The sequence below is a fragment of the Brassica napus genome, chromosome A3 (genome assembly GCF_020379485.1).
Source record: "Brassica napus cultivar Da-Ae chromosome A3, Da-Ae, whole genome shotgun sequence".
Classification (NCBI taxonomy): domain Eukaryota; kingdom Viridiplantae; phylum Streptophyta; class Magnoliopsida; order Brassicales; family Brassicaceae; genus Brassica; species Brassica napus.
In genome coordinates, this window is record NC_063436.1 from 13,201,488 (window position 1) to 13,219,593 (window position 18,106).

The 18,106-nt window shown below is 33.1% G+C and overlaps 2 protein-coding genes across 2 annotated transcripts; both read right to left on the bottom strand.

Annotated features, from left to right (window-relative positions):
• Window positions 1-2,410: 2,410 nt before the first annotated feature.
• On the bottom strand, window positions 2,411-5,416 carry LOC106438812 (myrosinase-like). The gene is made up of 12 exons (XM_013880100.3): window positions 5,158-5,416; window positions 5,007-5,067; window positions 4,854-4,915; window positions 4,677-4,752; window positions 4,403-4,568; window positions 4,024-4,285; window positions 3,818-3,933; window positions 3,514-3,734; window positions 3,359-3,393; window positions 3,127-3,241; window positions 2,895-2,997; window positions 2,411-2,799 (listed from the first exon to the last, which is right to left on the bottom strand). Exons 1-12 carry the CDS (start codon window positions 5,332-5,334, stop codon window positions 2,547-2,549), a joined length of 1,647 nt encoding a protein of 548 aa, XP_013735554.1. The 5' UTR covers window positions 5,335-5,416; the 3' UTR covers window positions 2,411-2,546.
• A 2,762-nt stretch (window positions 5,417-8,178) lies between these two features.
• LOC106438811 (V-type proton ATPase subunit E1) lies at window positions 8,179-9,766 on the bottom strand. The gene is made up of 6 exons (XM_013880099.3): window positions 9,412-9,766; window positions 9,225-9,325; window positions 8,983-9,139; window positions 8,716-8,912; window positions 8,543-8,642; window positions 8,179-8,458 (listed from the first exon to the last, which is right to left on the bottom strand). The coding sequence occupies exons 1-6, from the start codon at window positions 9,511-9,513 to the stop codon at window positions 8,423-8,425; spliced, it is 693 nt and encodes a 230-aa protein (XP_013735553.1). The 5' UTR covers window positions 9,514-9,766; the 3' UTR covers window positions 8,179-8,422.
• Between the last annotated feature and the right edge of the window lie 8,340 nt (window positions 9,767-18,106).

Below are 18,106 nucleotides of genomic sequence, written 5' to 3' on the forward strand. Positions count from 1 at the left end.
TTCTCACACAAAAAGGTAGGTGTAGACTGTTGAACCTCCGTAGGAATCACAAATTTTGTTAATATAGGATATTCTGGAATGCTTTCCTAATACTTTATAAATTCTTCTTGAAATCAACAAAACCACACAGTTTCAGGAGCAATATGTGAAAGGAAATAATGAGTAAATCCAAACTTTTTGTTCAAATCATGATCTTTCCAAAGTCTTTGGAATGTTTTCCTAAAATTTTACAAATCCTTCCTGAAATCAACACAGCACAGTTCCACGAGCAACATCTGAAATCCTAACGAGCAAAAACAAGAACAGGCTACTAATTCAAACATATGATGGACTCAATTAAATCAAAAGTTCACAACACAACATGATTCAATTATGGTATACTCAAAGACCACCAAACACGTGATGCATTTACTGTTTACACTGACACTAGTCACTCACTCACTCACTCATATATCAAAATAAGAATGAACAAATTAAGCAAGACTTAGAGATGAATCCTAGAGCATCAAACAAAGACCACCAAACACGTGTTACACCCTCATTTACTAATATATCATGTGTTAGTAAATGAACACTTATTATCAAGCCTTACCGAGATTAAAAATTTCTTACAAAATATCAAAGGTCACGAGATTTATCTTGAAACACCAAGAACCACTATTTTTGTAGATGCTTCAAAACTGTGTTTTAAATATCAATATCACGAGGTCCAATCTGCTGATATGATCATCATATAAACTGGAGACAGTCACGTGAGAAGGAAGGAGCTTGTACCTGCTAAACTGCAAAATAAAGAGAAGGGAAAGCAGTTACAGTCAAGAGATTTAGTTTGAAAAGCTAGTTGGTTAGTTGGAGCCTTGTGGCTTAGGCTTGTTTCTCTTAGGAGATTCAAGCTATCTTGAATCTCCTAAGAGAAACAAGCCTAAGCCACAAGGCTCCAACTAACCAACTAGCTTTTCAAACTAAATCTCTTGACTGTAACTGCTTTCCCTTCTCTTTATTTTGCAGTTTAGCAGGTACAAGCTCCTTCCTTCTCACGTGACTGTCTCCAGTTTATATGATGATCATATCAGCAGATCTGGATTGAAAAATCACGAACATCTGGTGCTGGGAAGTTATTAATCTTATATAAAACATTTTCTTCGGTGATAATACTGAACTTTGATTTTACATATTTTTCTTCTTTTCAACTGAATTTGACTCAAAACCATGGGTTTCTTGATCCGTCTTGGGTGAATGCATGTCAGTTATTTTTTGAAGTGGGACAGATGTGGATTATATATTTAAATACGAATGGCTGTAGATTATTATATTTAAAATTGGGGATATAATTCAGTCCATCAGATTTATAAATAAAAAATTAAATATTATTACTTATTTAAATTTAAATTATAATCATTAGATAATATATAAAAATACTAAATAAAAATTATTTAAAATCTTTTTTATATGTATTTATTTTTATAATATAAAATTTATACTATTGAAATTAACTAAAAATATGAAATATCCGTTTTTAATTTATTAATGATTTATGGATTTTGTGGATATCGATTAACTTAGACTAATACAAATGCGGTTATAATAAATTTATTTGCGGTCTATGTAAATAAATAAAAATAGACAAAAAAACCTCTGATCTGCTGCGGATGGATCAAAGGAACGGAGAAAACTATCCCAAACATTGTGAAATTATAAACGAAAACTTAAATTCAAATATATTTAACTTTTAATATTAACGTACCCTAGTTTAAATAAAACTAGTATAAACATTTTACGAGCTCCGAATAATTTTCATCATCATTCACGACATCACACCATTGCACCTTACCCGAAATCTCTTTTTCTATTCAGGTTTCCAAAGCAATCTCCGCACACCAAATCTTCTCATTGTCCTGAAGAAAAAGAACCAATTTCTCACCCCAACGCTGTATACGTACCCCATGAACCATTCGTCTTAGACAACAATTCTTCCACACCTTTCACCACACTCCGGCACCTCTGCTTTGGTCCTTAATTTGGATCATGCGCTCTCAACTTGTTCTTGTAGACATCGTAATAGTAAAATACATTGTTAACAAGACAACCTTGCTCCCATTTCCTCCAATTCCCATTTACTTTCCTTAGGTTCATAAGAGTAGCTATAATAGTCATCTCTCACGTAAATTTTATGTGAATGATAAAATTTCATATGGAAAATCCCATTAAGTTTCAGTTGAGGATGATAGACCTTTGGTTTAGTTACTTCTGACTTTTGAGTTTGCATTAGTTTTGGTTATTGTTTCTTGAATACACATTTTATTATATAAGTTAACTAGTTTGGGATTTCTGAGTGTTTTCTATTTAAATTGTGTTATTTCCCTCTTTCCTCATCCTCTTGACTTGGCATAATGTAGTTGTAGATAAATTATTTTTACTCATTAGTAATTGATCATCTTTTTATTGAGATTATTTATTTAGTACATTGTAGATAGAAGAAGCTCCTTAACTATGGAGCAAGTAGGAAGAGTGAGAGATATAGAGATGATCCGATGGTGGAAAGTGTTTCATGCATCAGCAAGCCTCTTCTTCTGACTCTGGGAGGAAAGACTTGAGCGGAGGAAATCTTGTTTCACAGGATTCTTGGCGGTCCCGTTAATGAATCTCTGGTACCATTTACCAGATTCTTTGAGGTTTCTATCGTCGAGATCGTCCCAATTAACATAACTGAGTCCAAATCTGACGGTAAAACCTTTACAGAATTCATAATTATCTCCAAGAGCCCATGCAAAGTATCCTCTCACGTTGACACCCTTCTCCCTGAAAACAAGAACAATCATATATATATAGATGTTACCCGAAAAGAAGAAGAAGATAACATATGAAGAAAATCATTTATAATAGCATCCACTCACTTGATGACCTTGCGGAGAAAACATAGATGACTGCACAGATAATCAATTCGCTTGTAATCGGCAATAGCTTGCTCACGGTTTTCTGAACTGGGGGTACTAAATCCTAATTAACCGCCATAACATGAAAAAGTATACAATATTTGAAAATCAGTTTCTTGGATTTATTTCGAAATACACTAATTAGGATATGTTATATATGAAAATATGAGTAGTGGAAGTATGTAGAACTCGCCATTCTCGGTGACATAGATTAATGGGTCGCCGTATTTGGTTTTGAAGTAGTCCATTACGTAATAAATCCCTTTTGGGTAGTAATAGCTGTTGCCGTTGACTTTGTCTTCAACGAACTGAGAAAGGAAGCAAACATATATATACATATTAACAAGGAGAAAGTGGTGTTATATTGCAAATAGAAAAAAAAATTGAAAGAGAAATCAAAGGGGTGGATGATCATTTATATATACCAGTGGACCAAGAAATTCACCACGTGAATTATCATCTGTAAACACAAGGATGAAATAATTGATGGTCACTCACAAAGTATGTTGTAACAAAAAGGAGATAGCACATATATATATGTATTTAGAAAGCTTGTAACTAAGTGTTAATGTTGTAGTACATGTGAGCTTTACGCCAGCGTCCATCATGGCAGTGTGTGTCTCTGAAGGATATGGGTTTGGTTTTGGCTGGGCGTACTGAGTGACGTAATAGTTGAGACCAAGAAAATCATATGAACCAGCAACGAGTTCCGCTTCTTCCTCGGTGAAGTTGGGAAGCCGACTACCCACAATCTGCCTCATGATGTCTGGGTATCTACCCTTTGTTAACGGCTCCATATACCTGATCCAAATATATTTTTGTTTCATTATAATACATAAAATACAAACTGATACATTTTTGGTAATATATAAAATTATATATACCATCCATGGAAGAATTGGTTCATCCTCTCAGCTGCTTCTATGGAGGCAGGATCAGACTCATCATATGGAAGAAACCATCTAGTTATCATCACAGGTCCAATCTTCCCTTTTTGGAACTGTTCATCACGTGATATATATATATGACTATACATTAGAATCGGATATGTTAGATTTAGACCACCTTTTCACATATGGAGGCCACTCACCTTATATTTGGTCCTGTAAAGATCGACGACCGTGGCATGAGCAAGAAGCTGGTTATGTGCAACGATGTAGGGTTCTGTTGAAGAATTTCCGCCGTAACACCTGTGCTTGGTATCAACCATAGGAGAACATCGACCGGGTGCATCTGTTCCGATCGCATAGCCTCTTGTAGGCACTGTGTATAGCTGGTTGATCGTGATCCAATGCTTTACCTTTCCACCAAATTCTTTGAAACATAGATCCGCGTAATCTTTGAAATCTTGGCTGTGCATATTAGTATAGAATCATTTCAGTAATACATGTAAATTAAACCAAATATTCTTCTTCTATCACTAATAATATTTACTCTCTTCAGATATAATTAAGAAGGATGGCACATACATGATCTGGCGGTCCAAGAAACCTTCATACTCATCTTGGAGTGTTTGAGGAAGATCCCAGTGAAAGAGGGTAACGAAAGGCGTTATATTCTTTTCGAGGAGTGCATCTATGAGTTTGTGGTAGTAATCAAGGCCTCCTTGGTTTACTCCCCTACTGACCTTTCCTTCTGCTCATGTATATATACATCGTACTTTAATTAGTACTCTTCCAACTAAATGATCCCAACTAAAATACAAAATATATATATATACATTGATCGATAATATTTACATACTTGGAATGATTCTTGACCACGCAAAGGAGAATCTGTAGCCAGTAGCATTGAGTTCGCCCATCACGTCTACATCTTTCTGCAGTTCACATATTAATTTTAATCTCATGTCAATCCACACGTATAGTTTTTATACATAATATAGTTCAGTCATGAGTATCAATGTACTGAGAAATTAACCTGCCATCTCGTATATGACTCACAAGTAGTGTCTCCATTCTTCAAATCTGACCCAGCTTTCTCTGATATTAAATTACAAATACATTAATATGTGTATATGTAACCAACATTCCTCTCACATATAAAATAGATGTCACCGTGCAAACGACATACCTGGGTATCGGTGACTGAAGCCATCCCAAACGTTAACACCACGACCTCTCCCTCCTTCGATCTGAAATGAAAAGAGGCAACCATGCAAAGTTGCATTTTACTTTTTTAAATTTTATTTCAAAATTAGGGTGTGACAACATTTGCTACATGCCTGGTAAGCAGAAGATGCAACACCGAAGATGAAATCTTTTCCGAAGTTCTTACTGCTTAGAATATCAGTGTTACTACAAGTGAATGGATTGTTCTCTTCGCAAGTAATTTCTTCATCAGCTTTGCAACTCGCAGCAGCTAATAGAAAAACTAAAGCGAGTCCATGAAGAAGCTTCATGTTTAATCTGTTGATGTATGTGCTGTGTTGTGTGGAACCTTGTGCTCATCTAGGGTTTATATAGCCTTTCCGAAAGAAGAGTAACATATGTATTTTCTTGTCTTAGTATCTTGATAGTTTGGGGAGAGGTGTAGGTGGGATCATGAGTCCCGTGGGTTCACTTACTTTAGCTCAGTGTTCACCGATTTTTGTAATATTTCTGATAGTTATGTTTCCACTTTTTAGTCTTTCATTATCTACTGTAAAAATATTATGTTAGATAGCACAAGTTGTGTTCCTTAACCGTAACACGAATTGACACATCTTCAAATTGATCCGTCAACAGTCATGCAATGATGCCATGCAGCATGTAAGATTTGCGCCAAAACTAGAACTACACGCAACGTCAAGATTCGTTATTCAAAATTTATATCGAAATTTTATCAAGTGTTGAATCTAGAGTAACACTGGTGCAAAGCCGCACTTATCAGTTATCACGAGCTCTACCGTCACAAAATCACATCATATCATATTGGTTTTGATCGCTCTATTTCTGCTTTATCACATGAGACCGGTGCCTCCGAAAGACTAAAGAAAACGAAAACCAACCACAGTTTTTGCTTTTTTGGTATCGTTTTAAAATGATTGGAAAGGTTGGAACGGATACGGATCCGTGACTTCCAGATAAATAGATTGATACTTGTGTATTATAGTTTGTTCCCTAGTTTTTTACTCTATAAAGTTACAATTCATACTGTTTACATGCCACCAACTTGAGTTTGAAATCAATTATTTACGTAGCACATATACATAAGTTAACTTGTATTTAATAATATTGCAATAGGTGTTTTCTTTTCAATTTCAAATAATTTTATAACTTATTCTAAGAGAAATTGTTTTAAAACCTTAAATTAGCTATCGTTTTTCAAAAATAGACTCAATCAAAAATATCTTAAAATAAACTGTTCATGTTTTAAGAAAAAGTAAGATGAAATAGTTCAATATGAATTAAGATAAGCTGTTCATATATTAAGAATAAAAACACTTAAAATTTATGTGCTTTAGGCCTTATATATTAGGATGGGCCATAAATAATAGTTTCAGTTTAAGTAGCATTTACTTTACGAACTTATACTGGATTTTTGTTAGGTTAACATGTTTTTTGCAAAGTGCAAACTGCCATGAAAAAAAAGCTATGAGTTACGGACAACAATCATGTTGACGGAAGTCACGGAACAACAAGCAGTCGTCATCTTTAAAACATGTGCAAATTTTTATGTATTATCCAAATAGACAACCACAAGTGTTATTTGTTTCTCGCTTGTTAGAAACAATTACATATTTGCAACAGCAATTATAGGTTTTGTTATTTATTGTAAGTTTAACATGGTCTATAACGTCTGAGAAGCATTTGAAAGTTTGTATAAATGCTATTCGGACCATTTCAATAGTGTTTGACCCACAGATTCACAACTCGATCATACAAAAGCATGAACATGTCAATGAACACGACCATTTTCACCTAGTCACCATTCATAAATGGTTTAGGAACAGTGAAGGCATCTTTGTTCATATACTTTGGGTGGGCATTTTACCCGAACCTGAAAAATCGAACCGGACGGATCCAAAATTATCCTATCCGAAACAAAACGAAAAAATTTATAAGTACCTAGTTGGATCAAAAATTTCTATACCCGAAAAAAACCCGAAAAGAACCGATTCAAATAGATCCAGAACCCAAAAGAACCGATCCGAATAGACAAGACCTGATAAAAACTTATTCACACCTAACCTAACAACATGAATATCCAAAACTCTGATTTTATTTTTTTCTGTTTATATATTTTAGTTTATAATTTAGTTAAAATGTCTTTTTATTAGTAATCTTCATTAATTTTTTGGTAACATTTTCAACTAATATGAAACTTAATTAAATATCATATTTAGAGTTTAAAAATATTTAATTTTAATTATTAATAATTTTTTTTTTGTTATTCTAAAAAATTTAAAATAAATAATAAAGATTTCGATAGAATTTTGATGGAACTCTAGTATTTTTGTCTTTTTCAGGTTTTAAATATCCAAACCCGATCCAAACTTGCTACAGATCCAAAAACTACATAAATTTTACAGGTGTTTAATTATAGATCCAGACCGACCCGGACTGACCCGAACCGACCCGAACCGAAATTTTTGTTGGGTCCAAATATATAGGACCCAACTGACCCGGACCTAAAAGGAACCAACCCAAACCCGATCCGAAAACCCGAATGCCTAGGCCTAAAACATACGCGCTAGCTCCATGTCTGATTTTTTCATCTCAGGCACCCACATTTGTGTTTCTGTATCAAACACCTTGACTCCGTGCAAGTTTATTACGTAAATCTTACCGTCCATGATGTCAGCGACCTTATCATACCTCAAGAGCCTAGGAATGTCGGATAAGAGCTGCATTGTATGATATCTACAGTCGAGGCATAAATAAGTCACCTCATATATCTTGGAACCCACGGCAACATAGACTCGGAACTGTTCCATAGGAGAAAGCGATGGGATTAGTCGTCTTCAGTTTCAAAGTTAAAAACGATAGCATAGAGACGTTGTTCGGGCAACCTTACAAGGATCGTCTCGTCTCGTGTATAACTCAGGGGACGCGACAAGTGAATGGAAACGAGAGATAGTCGGATAATAGCTTACGGGTACACGTGCCACGAGACGGTGGTTGCTCCTTCTTTGCCCTAACTTTTGACGACATGATCTAGAGTTAGGCCTCAGACAAAGAATCACCGAGTTGGCTAGAGAGAAGAAACCACAAATCCTAAATTATTCATTATCTATAGCTTGGTGTTGAATCTGAAGCAGGCCTTTACTAGAAAAAGAACGAAAGTCTTTCGTTTCTTTATTTATTTTTATAGCCAATGATAACACTCCGATGGGTAAAAACCAAACCCGGTCCGAATCACATTAACACAAAGAGTTCGATGGGGTTTTTTGGCATCAAAGTAAAAGTGTTGCAGAGAACATAAAAGAATCACAACAAATAGAAATCTTTCCCAAATGGGTAAAAACCAAACCCGGTCTGAATCACATCTCCGTTTCTTTTCATTCATTATGCAGCAACTTGGCCGAACAACGACCTACGGATCTGTGGAAAGAGATGAGTGAATCAGAGAGCATACGGATCACCAGAAAAACATCAAAACGAAGCATTGAATTTGCTTATTCATACCACTGGAAGTTTCATACGGAATGCAACATCAAGACGCGCATCAAGTGTGTTCTCGCACACGATTTTCCCATCCCGAGAAGCTAACACAACACCTCCAGAGCTATAACATGTTCACCATTAAGATCTAGACACCATAACAGTCCTTTCTAAAAATCTAAGAATGAAGTTAATACCAGTGGAGAGCGTGAGGATCACTAGAAGTAGGAGGAGGGGGAAGGAAGATGGTGGTGTCCACGGCAACCTCTGGAGCATGAACATTAGCTTTACCAGCATACTCCTCCTTTGCGTCATCAAGAATAGATTCAACTAAACCCAAATCCTCTTCACGGCAACGCAACAGCACAGAAGGCTCTTTCAACCTAAGCAAACACTGCAAGTAACTCAAGAGTCAGACCACAAAAGAATGATTCAAGATACACAGCTACAAATGTGCATCAAACCTGAACAATGAGATCCTTGAGAAGCTGTTTGTAGGCATCCTCATCCCCACTCACATTCAGAAGATCCTTTGCTGCTTGGTCTTTCATAGCATTGACAATATCATCCTGCGCCTGAAGAACTTTGATCCTTGACGCATTTAGCTGCATCGAGTAATCACTGAACACCAAAAAAAAAAGTATTCAACAAATTCGAATCTATAACAATCCAGATTAGACTAAATCAAGATCAATGAGAAACTAACATCTTCTTGCGAACATCGGCTTGCTTCTCCTTCTTCTCATAGTCTTGCCTGATCTTCTTCTTCTCCGCCTCAACTAGCTGCAGCTTCTCGATGTTGAATTCCTACACATTTTCAATCAAAGCAGATCCATGATAATCAGAGCAATCGAGAGATCCTGAGAAGTGGAACTAAAGAGTGAGAGACGTACTTCTTCGGCGGAGACGGAGATCTCGTTTGCCTTCTCCTCGGCCTCTTGGCGGATGAATCTCACCATCTGCTGGATCTGACTCGACACATCTACGTCGTTCATCTTTGCCGGAGAGCGTTGACGATCGGAAGTTTGAAGAGGTTTCGAGGAATCTGTGGCGCAGCGAGATTGGAGAGAGAGATCGGATTTTCGCAACGTGGAGACGAGTTATTTGAAGTTGTTTTGTTTGTGTATACTGAAAGAAACAAAACGGGATGCAGTCTTCTAGAGACTAAAAGAAAACGACAAGGCGTCTAAATTTAAAAAAAAAAACGACTTTGTTTCTGAGCCATTTCAGGGGCCGAGACCCACATCTGTAATAGGCTTTCACTTCGGCTCTCTCCAAGATAGTTAGGGGTGGGAAGAAAACTGTACCCAACTGACCCAGGCCAAAATAAATGTTTCTAGTCTGAACCAATTAAAAGTTTTTGCTTCCCAAATGGTTCAGTTTGGTTCGATTTTAAACTGAACCAAACCAAAAAACTAGAATGTTTATTTAATTAAAATAACCACCGAAAAATTTTAAGGTTTAAGATATTTAAAATTCTAACTTCAACAACTAAAAATATTTTTACAAATTTTAATTTTAAAAGAATAGAATAATTAATAATAAAATAAAGGAATATGAATATCAAACACAATCATCAAAACCGAAAAACTACCTATGATATCTCTATAATAATATTTAAGAAGTCAGTTTCATATGTGTCATGCTCACATTAATTTTAACGACGATTAATTATAGTGGTACCCTTAATGAATCAAATATATCAAATTGTCATTGTTAAATTTTTTATTTTATTTTCTTTTTCCTTTTTATTTAAGCTTCCTTTTTCTTTATATTTTTCAAATAACCTTATAAAATAAAATTTATAAAGTTTTAAAAAAAATAGATTATATATATAATGTGATTCATGAAAAAAGAAAGTTCACAAAATAGTCTTGATTTTAAAGTAAAGAAATCATCTTTCTTTTAAAATAAAAACTTAAACAACATAATCTATATTTTGAAAGTAATAATTATTTTATTTAAATCAATAGATTTCTTAAATTGTTAAAAGTAACTTTTCTGACATCAACATAAACAGGCTCATTTAAGACTATGCAAACCAAAATAATTTAAATAACATAAATTAAGATATCTTTAATGAATAAAAGTTTTATTTTATTTTTTAAATAAGTTTCCTTTCTAAAAATTTCCTACAAACATAAGAAATTATCAGATATAAGAAATTATCAGATATAGTATACTTAAGATTTAGAGGATTTAAAATTTGCATTAAAAATACTAACCATTACAAACAATGTTTCCATTTTGCATTGTCGTAATTGTAAAAAAAAAAAATCATTAAAACCAACCTTTTAAAAAGAGCATATTAAAACATGAAATCTCAGTTTTAGAATAAACTATTGCCACAAGTACACTTTCAAAGTGTAGGATAAGTTCTATTAAGTATCCTGATTACAGTTTTATAGAGTGTAATGCACGTGCAAATCAAAAGTGGTGCACTAACAGACCGAACAATAAGGTCGTGAGGAAGTGTTGGAAAGGACCCCTAAATTAAGCAACCCCCAATAATATTTAATCATTGTTCAAATTATCAAAAATGGCTTGTTATTGAGAGTTGTCTCACTACAAGACAACGAGTTACAGTCACCTGCTGGCTCACCATCCCACACGTCCACCCCCACTTAAATTTTAGTATATACCAAATGTTTATCATACTATAAGCCTATAATCAATTTGTAAACCATCCTCATAAGTCACAATTTCAATCAAATTGGATTATATCTATGAGGACAATGTCTATTTTAAACGAGTATCTGTAGCCGTTTGTTGACAAAAAAAAAAAAAAACGAGTATCTGTAATTTATAGTTTTGTTATATTGATCAGTGTCATAATTTTGTTTGTTAATGAATATATATATATATATATATATATGGTCTTCACGATTGCAACATTCAACATCAAACTTAAATATCCTTCATCATTTATCATTTTTGACGTCATAGTTGTAAACCTTTCTCAACATTTATCTATTTAAAATCCATTTAGCGATCAAATATTACATAGAGTACTGCAACTTTCATCTAAGGAGCCAAGAAAAAAAAATAGAAAAGTGTCAGCAAAATGTGAAATGTATCATACAAATCAGATATCTTGGATATTTCTTTTACTAATTTAATCGATATTCTATATTTACATTAAACATCTGTCATATTTGATGGGTCATGTCGTCGAAGAATAATTAGTGGCAAAAGTAAAACTCGTGAGTGTACGAGCACCATATAGGTTTAATTCACTGGTGTGGCCCTTGTCGGGTCGCCACATAGATATGACTAAGATTTTTAACTGAAGACAATTAAATAAGAGTCCAATCCGAATCATTGATTGGGTAATCATCAACTTTTCTGAATGAACTCTTTTTGTCACAATCATTCCTCTAATCACAAATATACACTCTGTAGTAGTATTTATATATATTCTTTTCAATAGACCCAATATTGTGTGGGTTACATGTTCCCCATAATAAAAAGAAGCACATAAAACATTTCATTTTTAACCATAATTGCAGGAATAAAGAAACCACAAATAATAAGTTCCCTGAGTAGACCCATAGTTTTAGTGTGTATGAGCAAGTACACCATTTATAGATAATAATTGGCCCAATTAGTTCATTATTGAAGCTTTCACTTTGTTCTACCAATAGTTTCCCAATTTATTAAAAATCCTAGTTATGTTTTGTTGATATGTACATATATATCTAGTAGTAGCACATGCATAAGTAAAGGAGCCATTGCGTTTGAATATTATTGGTAGATTTATGATATTTATAGTCTCTCTTTTTTTGTAAAAGCAATGATATTTATAGTCTCAAATGGTGCCGTTCAAAAAAATGTCTCAAATAGTTACTTGCCTACTGAAATGTATAACTAATAATTCTAGCCCTATCTTTATTTGGATGTAATTTATATTAATCACAGTAAAATATATAACAAAATTATATTTTTTTTTTTGTAACACAACAAATTTATATTTATATTTTCTTATATTTTTATTACAGAATCAACATGAGGTTGGACATATAAGACAAATGAATTTTCAAAAATGTAGGTAGATATTGTTGATTTTTTGTGATTTCGAAATTATATTAGTTGATTAGACTGTTTTTTATTTTATTTTTGAAACACGATTAGACTCTTCTTTTTCCCTTACTTCTGATAGGAAAAGACCATAATGTCTAATGTATATAGTAAAGTCATCATCATGGTCATCGAGCATAAGCCACTCACACTTATTCATTAACTTCTTAAAAAATAAAAATCCTAAGCACCTGAATCAATGTCTAACAATAATGCATATGTCGTTTTCCAAGACAGAAAATATATATCTGAATTCTCATGACAAATTTAATCCACTGAAACTTAAGACAAATAGTAAAAAATAATTTCTAACTATAAAAAGTTGAAAACATAAAATATTAATATTATATTATATTTTTGAACAAAATATTATATTATATTTATTAGTCACAAAAATATAGTAATTTAGATGGAGCTTCGAAATGGTGCTATGTAGATGGAAGCTGGAAAGACAGATATTTTTGCAAAATAAGGATAGTTTTGCAAAAGTTAAGGTTCAACCAATAATATAATGGAGACCATGAATATTCGAAGGAGTCCATCAACTTTGCTTGCAAAATATGAAGCTCTGATTTGAGATATGAAATGCAAGAAAACCATGTATATCACAGAGGTGGTGTTCTCAACAAATTGTTCTTAATTGATGAAGATAATATCAACACCGATAAAAAGATCGGTTTTTACTATGCAATTAGAAGAATTTCAACGCAGTATGGATTTTCCCCAACATTGTAAATACGACATATTCCAAAGACAATTAATACAATGACTAACAACTTTGCATGCGGTTTTTGGACTCAACCTTGTGGTACGATCTATGTTGATTCAGTTTCACGGAATTGGTTTTCGTGTTCAAAAAATTGTAGTAAGATTAGTATAGTTTCTGTTGAAAAAAATATGATTTATCATTTTTCTTCACGCTACATCTTGACATGATGCATCAACTAATTAATTGTATAGATTATGTTTTCATTATGTAGGATACAATTTCAGGGTTTTTCAAAAAATATTTAAATTATGTTAAGTTTTTTCAAGTGAAACGATTACCAAATGTTTTAGTCTTTTGTTAAAAATTAGAATAATGTATCTTGTTATTGGTCAGTTTACGTAAAAAATCATTTTCCCTCTTAAAAATATAGAGATTATATTTTTACCAAAAAATACAAAACATAATAAAATAACACAAGCACATAAGTAACAAAAATAAACAAGCACATACAAACTCAAATGTTAATAACAAATTATAAAGAAAACGCACAATATACCTAAATATATGTATATTGAGTATCATCAGTATGTATTGCCAAAAAGAGATGTTGGCAGACAAATGGGTAACAAGCGAAAGTGAGAGTGCCTCGAGACGACGTAGAAAGTCACATGAAAACAAAGTGGGATGGCTCGAAACAAGAGAACGGCGCCGTTTGCGGAACTAACGGTAAGACCTCTCATGTGGGTTGCTACCGTCCAACTGTTATCTTTATTTTCTTCGACAATTATCCGTACGGTCTCGTTTATTTCTTCTTTCTTCAAATTAATCAAACTTTCACTTCCCAAGCCATACTACTAATAAATCACATTAATTGACTAATCTCGTCACCAACTACATCTACCGGTTTTTCCAATACGTTGTATTCTACAAAATAAAAAATAACTAAGTTTCAACCCACCTTATACAGCAAATCATAATTTTAAAATTCTCAAAAAATAATTATCTTAACAATAAATCCACATGCATAGCCGGATGTCCAACAATGGTTTTAGACCACTTATGCAACCTTTGTTTCTCACATACTCTCTATTACCTCCAAGTAGCTCGTTGGTCATTTATCAATTGTAGTCGACCTACATATCTATAGTGACTTACTCTAGCAAGTGACGAGACGAGTTCTTACTATAATAGACGACTCATGAATTCATGATCTAGCTAAGTCATGCTTTTGGTGGTCATAAGGAGTCCTAACTACCTTATTAGGAGGCTTCCAATAAGGATTCGTACTCGTTTGCTAATGCCAAAATGTATCATTGATCTCTTTTTATAACATATATTGCTGATTTTCTCGTATTTATTTCCACATCAAATTCAGCTTCAAACTGTTTTGGACTTCCAAAACTTCCTTGAGCGAAGCAGATTTTCCATCAGTAAACACAATTGGACCCTTTTCTTCTTTGTATGGATATTCTACGTCTTAATTAGTACACCAGAATGACATTGATCATTATATACTATTTATACCAATGTTATTTTTTGACATTTTCTGATATTATAACTTCCACTTAACATATTTTTTCAAAACGAAAACCTGAACAAAATGTTTTGGGTAAAGATTTATGTTTTTTATTAAATAATCTTAATTTTGTTAAACTACATTTTTAAATGTGTACATTAACGGATGATGTGTTATGTACTTAATTATCAAGTTACCGTTATTAGAATAACTAATTCTATGATTGTGCAATGATGACATTACAAAGACTAAGGCTCATCATTACTCCCAACATTTCATATTCTCAGAAACGTTATTTGATTTGTTTGAAAAATTATTTTTTATTGTTACTAATTTAATGGGATTCCGGAATTACTGCGTGGCTCGAAGTTAATTTTCACGCCTGGGTTTTGATGCTAATTTGACATCTCTTACGTAGTTTTTATTATACTATAAGTATGTTTTTTCTGTTTTATAGTCTTGTACAAAATTTCGCACATATACGTATATCCCCACAAATCCAAACCCATCAACCCTCGATTCATTTTCCAGAATTGTAATTCTCTGCAAATTGTGTTGATTTTGTAACTAATACGACACAGAGATTAATACTTTAATTTTTGTTATAAAATTTTCGTAAATTTTTGGTCACCTTAACTTGTTACATATACAAATGTCGTAAATTGTAGTAAAATTGGATCACTATAGTTCTGTAGACTACGGAGTGGTGAGTTTAGAAAAGGAAGGAAAGATAAGAGAAAAAACCAGTGACATATTGATATTCACAAAAGCCCTTTTTCAAAAAAAAAAAGAAGACATATTGATATTCACATAACACATACATTGCTCAATCAGATAGTGGACACTTTGACAATGGTCTGGGTGCCAAAAGTCTATCCATTTACACAGCAATGTATTTCTTTTTACACATCATGTTGCACATGTGTTACATGTATACGTACGACGACAGCTTCAACGAAGTAATGTGACCATTTAGGCATTTAGTCAAAAGTCACCCAGCTCCAATGTAATACTCCATTTTTTCTTTTAAGATAGAGTAAAAGTGAATATAGAGTAAAAATGTTCTAATCCAACTCCATTTTTCACTCCATAATGAAATGACAAACAAAAAAAAAAAATTAGTGAAACATGAAGTTGGGTTGGAACATTGTTTATTCCATAATCACTTTTACTCTACTTTAGAGGAGAAAAATGGAGTAGGGTTGGAGATGCCTTTAGTTAAATAGAAAAGCTAACACTCAGGTCCATAAACTCGATCATTGCATTTCAACTACGAAAATATAATCCTAACATGAGAGTAAATATGACACACATAACCTAACGCCTAAGCAAAATAAGCAATACTCCTGTAAATGATTCATTATGAGATAAGTGTCGACACATCACCCACCCTAACAATTTTATGGATCCTTAGGCTTGCAACAAAAAATAGATCTGTTACATCATCTCAGTGCACTAGTTAAAGCCCAGCATTCGTTGGACCGAAAGTAGTATTATGATTAGGATTTTTTTTAAGTAAGTATATATTCTTAAAGGAAAAAGAAAATTTAAGTTTTGAAACTGCTATAAATATGGATCTAAGGGATTGCTACGTTATTAATTCACATAATAATATATAAATAGTAAACGGGTACTTGCCTCAATATATTTTGCTTGTTTTCTTTGCTTTCTTCAAGTTTTGATTTGTGTTTGTTCACTACAAGATCTAAATCAAAATTATTTGGATTACAGCATATTCAAGGCATGAAAACAAAATAGTTTGTTTACAATGACACATAAATCCTTTTGGATCAATGAGGAGAACTTGTTGCTGAAAGTTGATGTTTGCGGATCCGATCTACAAAGACAGTCTCAGAAAAACAACCATAACTTGAAATGAAGATCCGCTTTCAACTATAGCTAGATCTTGAAGTCGATAACATATCCTGAAATTTTAGTTTGAATATCCCTATATTTTGACTATCCGCTTTCCTCTTCTTTCAAAATGGATGTTATGTGTTTTCTTCTCCCTTCTAAGTGGTTGTGGTGGCTATTCCTTCATGGTGGTTGTTGGTGGTGGCTCCAGTGATATTTCAGCAGTGATTTGCTACTTTAATTTAGAAGTATCTCTCTCACTTCTCTAACTCGTTGCTGGCTTCTTTCTAGAATGGAGAATAAAGCTTCTCGTTTATCGTTTTGTTCCTTTGGCCTTTAGGATTTTGGTCAGGTTTGACATGTACAGTACATAATATATATGTACTATTTATCAAAAACACCAAGCCTAGTTTTTTAATAAGGATTATCTATTACAAATTGCGGTAAAACAAGACGATTTTATAGCCGCTAACTGTAGGATTTAAATATGACGGTTCTACTTTCACCACATTGAGCCACATTTGCATTGCATTGAGCGTCTTATGAAGATCCATGCATGATGGTTTTACATGCACCATATATGTTGAATATCTATTATATTTTTTCATTATCTACATATTAGATGATATGATTCAAACTGGATACCTTCTGATATTAAAAACATTAGCAAACATTTAATTAAACCACCATACAAAAATGGTTTCTACAAATTCAAGCTCAGTTAAGTCTGTAATCTTTTTTTTTTGTACGCAGACCAAACCTCTATCACCTTATATAATTTGAATCTGTTGGAATATCATCTACCAGCTAGATTCAGAGGAACTTATTGATGTGTTTAAAATGTGAATGTTTGATCATTCTCAAAGCAATGCTTTAAGATATCAACCTAATGTCGTCTAGATAATCACAAGTTAGTGTTCTATCTGAAAACGTTATGATTGGCGGATCCAAACACACAGTTGAATCAAAGAAAAATATTTAGAAAAGAAGAAAAAAAAAGAATGTAAGGAAAAAAGAAAATGACATGTATGCTAAATTCATCTAGCTAATCTAAATACCAACCAGTTATATATTTAAAACAACACAATGAACATGTTTGAATCGTAACGAGTATTTCATGGTTTCTTAATGAATTAACGAAATTTTTATTTTGGATAATTCGGGAGAATCTAGACTTAACTAACTAATTTTTTGAGGGTCTGTTCACCGACGCCAGACATACTTGGTTGCTCGCAATGAGAATTAGATATCCATATCGTCTGGCCACACAAATGGATAAATCTGAGTTCGGTAGATTTTAAATCCGGAGTACTTAGTACTTTTCCAAACACGTTGTACCACCCGTCCACACTTGTATAGTTAATGAATTAACAAAAAATTTACCATAATTTATATAATCAATTGTTTTGTTTTTAGTAATTACCCTAATACT

Excerpts from the sequence above, each read along its gene's own strand:
- LOC106438812 (XM_013880100.3), bottom strand. The coding sequence starts at position 5,334 with ATGAAGCTTCTTCATGGACTCGCTTTAGTTTTTCTATTAGCTGCTGCG. Across the intron at positions 5,068-5,157 it reads TTGCATCTTCTGCTTACCAG|ATCGAAGGAGGGAGAGGTCG; the intron begins GCATGTAGCAAA and ends TTTTCATTTCAG. Across the intron at positions 4,569-4,676 it reads GTGGTCAAGAATCATTCCAA|AAGGAAAGGTCAGTAGGGGA; the intron begins GTATGTAAATAT and ends ATACATGAGCAG.
- LOC106438811 (XM_013880099.3), bottom strand. The coding sequence starts at position 9,513 with ATGAACGACGTAGATGTGTCGAGTCAGATCCAGCAGATGGTGAGATTC. Across the intron at positions 8,913-8,982 it reads TCAAGGATCTCATTGTTCAG|TGTTTGCTTAGGTTGAAAGA; the intron begins GTTTGATGCACA and ends AGTTACTTGCAG. Across the intron at positions 8,459-8,542 it reads TCCGTATGAAACTTCCAGTG|ATCCGTAGGTCGTTGTTCGG; the intron begins GTATGAATAAGC and ends CTCTTTCCACAG.